Consider the following 1712-nt stretch of genomic DNA (forward strand, 5'->3'; position numbering starts at 1 on the left):
ACCCCGTGCAATACTCTAAACATGCACAACTCTGAGTTAATACTATACAATACTAATGGATTAACTCCCTTTCACATTACAAATCAAAATCTCCATGCCCCCTCACCGTCAGCTGGCTGCTGGAAGTTCACGTACGCGTAGCCGAGCGAGCGGCGAGTTATCATGTCGCGACACACTCGGATAGAAAGCACTGGGCCGGCAGGGCTGAACTTCTCGTATAGCATGGCCTCTGTGATGTCGGAGTGCAGGTCCCCAACATACAGGGAGGCCATGGGATAAGTGACAGTGGCGGTGGAATTCATGACGCTAAACTTCTTAGACGATTTTGTCGAGAACGCTCATGCTCCCATCAAGATTGCTAAGCAGCGAGGCGAACCATAAGACAAAATGCTTAGCGTCCGGTAGTAACTTCGCGATGTATCAACTTGATGTTCACAGAACAATCCACGTTTGCGACTTTCGAGGTCTTTTTTTTTTTTAAACGCCAGTCGGTCATGGGTTTTGCTAGTTTGCACCATGTACTTTCCACTCCTATGCCGTCGAAGAAAAGGGCAGTCCTGTAAAGCAGGGACACTTTATACTGAAACAGAAGCCAAAGAAGTTCAGTAGCGTGTAGAAGCCGAAAGTCCTAAACTAATGAGAAGCTGATGGCGCGGCACCACCTACTGAGCAGCTCGGGAGGAGCACTTTCTCGGTTTATTTTTGCAGAATTATACGTGACAATACAGCCAGAAATAAATTGACATATTGTGCAGGCAATGTCATTTATGTTTTGTAATATAATATTGTATATGTTTATATACACATAATCCGATCGGATTTTGGATCAAACCTTGAAAATGAGTTGTTCAAAACGAAAACGAATCCTGATATCGGATTAGATCACATAATCCAGTTTTGTTTTTAATCTGGATCACACCCTCGATTTGCGTTGTCCACATTTTTTAGTGGGATTCAGAAACTTTGATCCAAACAAATCAGGATTATTTTGATCCCAGATATTGAATGGATTCAGGGTGGATTTCAGGAACAAAAATGCAATTTAAATTGGTCAAATAAACAACATTTATGTCACGTTGTATATATACATTTATTTATTTATATTTTGCACCTGATTTGTTTACCATTACTGTGATAAAGGTGAAATTAGGCTATTACACCTTTGAGTATAGAAAGGTAAAAAAACATTTAGTTCCCCTAAAATAATCCTCTAAATAGCTGTCAAAATCAAATGAAAAATATTTAATTTGAACTTTCATTTGACACTTTATAGTAATTACAATGACAAAACGAAAAATAGTTTACAACAATGGCATCTTTTATTTTATGTTCAGTCAGTTTCTCTTTCTGAGAGAAAGCAGGTGGTGTGTCTGAGTTTGCAGTAGACTCAGGTGGCTCATAAACATTATCACAGAAAGGGACATTGCAATTGTTAGCAATATTATGCAGACAATACACGCAAGAATTATGTTGTATGCTCCTTGTGGTCCCACTCGCAAGTAGTTAAGGCATGCAAAGCACCTCTTCAGAACTCCATTTAAACGCTCAATAGCACATCTGGTTCTGCAATGACCACTGCTGAAGCATGCCTGCTCAGGTGTGTTTGGTGAAAGAAAAGGGGTCATCGGCCATGGTAGGATTGGATAGGTGCTGTCTCCTAATATTATGCTATCTGATTTCCCTCAGGATAGGTGCATCATAGACAAATTCAG

General features: G+C 40.2%; 1 protein-coding gene across 1 annotated transcript in view; it reads right to left on the minus strand.

Annotated features, from left to right (window-relative positions):
- The window catches only part of pabpc4 (poly(A) binding protein, cytoplasmic 4 (inducible form)), a 156022-nt gene extending 155464 nt beyond the window's left edge, over positions 1-558 (minus strand). Inside the window, exon 1 of the mRNA XM_039739399.1 lies at positions 107-558. Within this exon, the coding sequence (XP_039595333.1) occupies positions 107-302 (196 nt within the window). The 5' untranslated portion in view covers positions 303-558. The remainder of the gene's footprint in view (positions 1-106) is intronic.
- Between the last annotated feature and the right edge of the window lie 1154 nt (positions 559-1712).

The sequence above is a fragment of the Polypterus senegalus genome, chromosome 17, assembly GCF_016835505.1.
Source record: "Polypterus senegalus isolate Bchr_013 chromosome 17, ASM1683550v1, whole genome shotgun sequence".
Lineage (NCBI taxonomy): Eukaryota > Metazoa > Chordata > Cladistia > Polypteriformes > Polypteridae > Polypterus > Polypterus senegalus.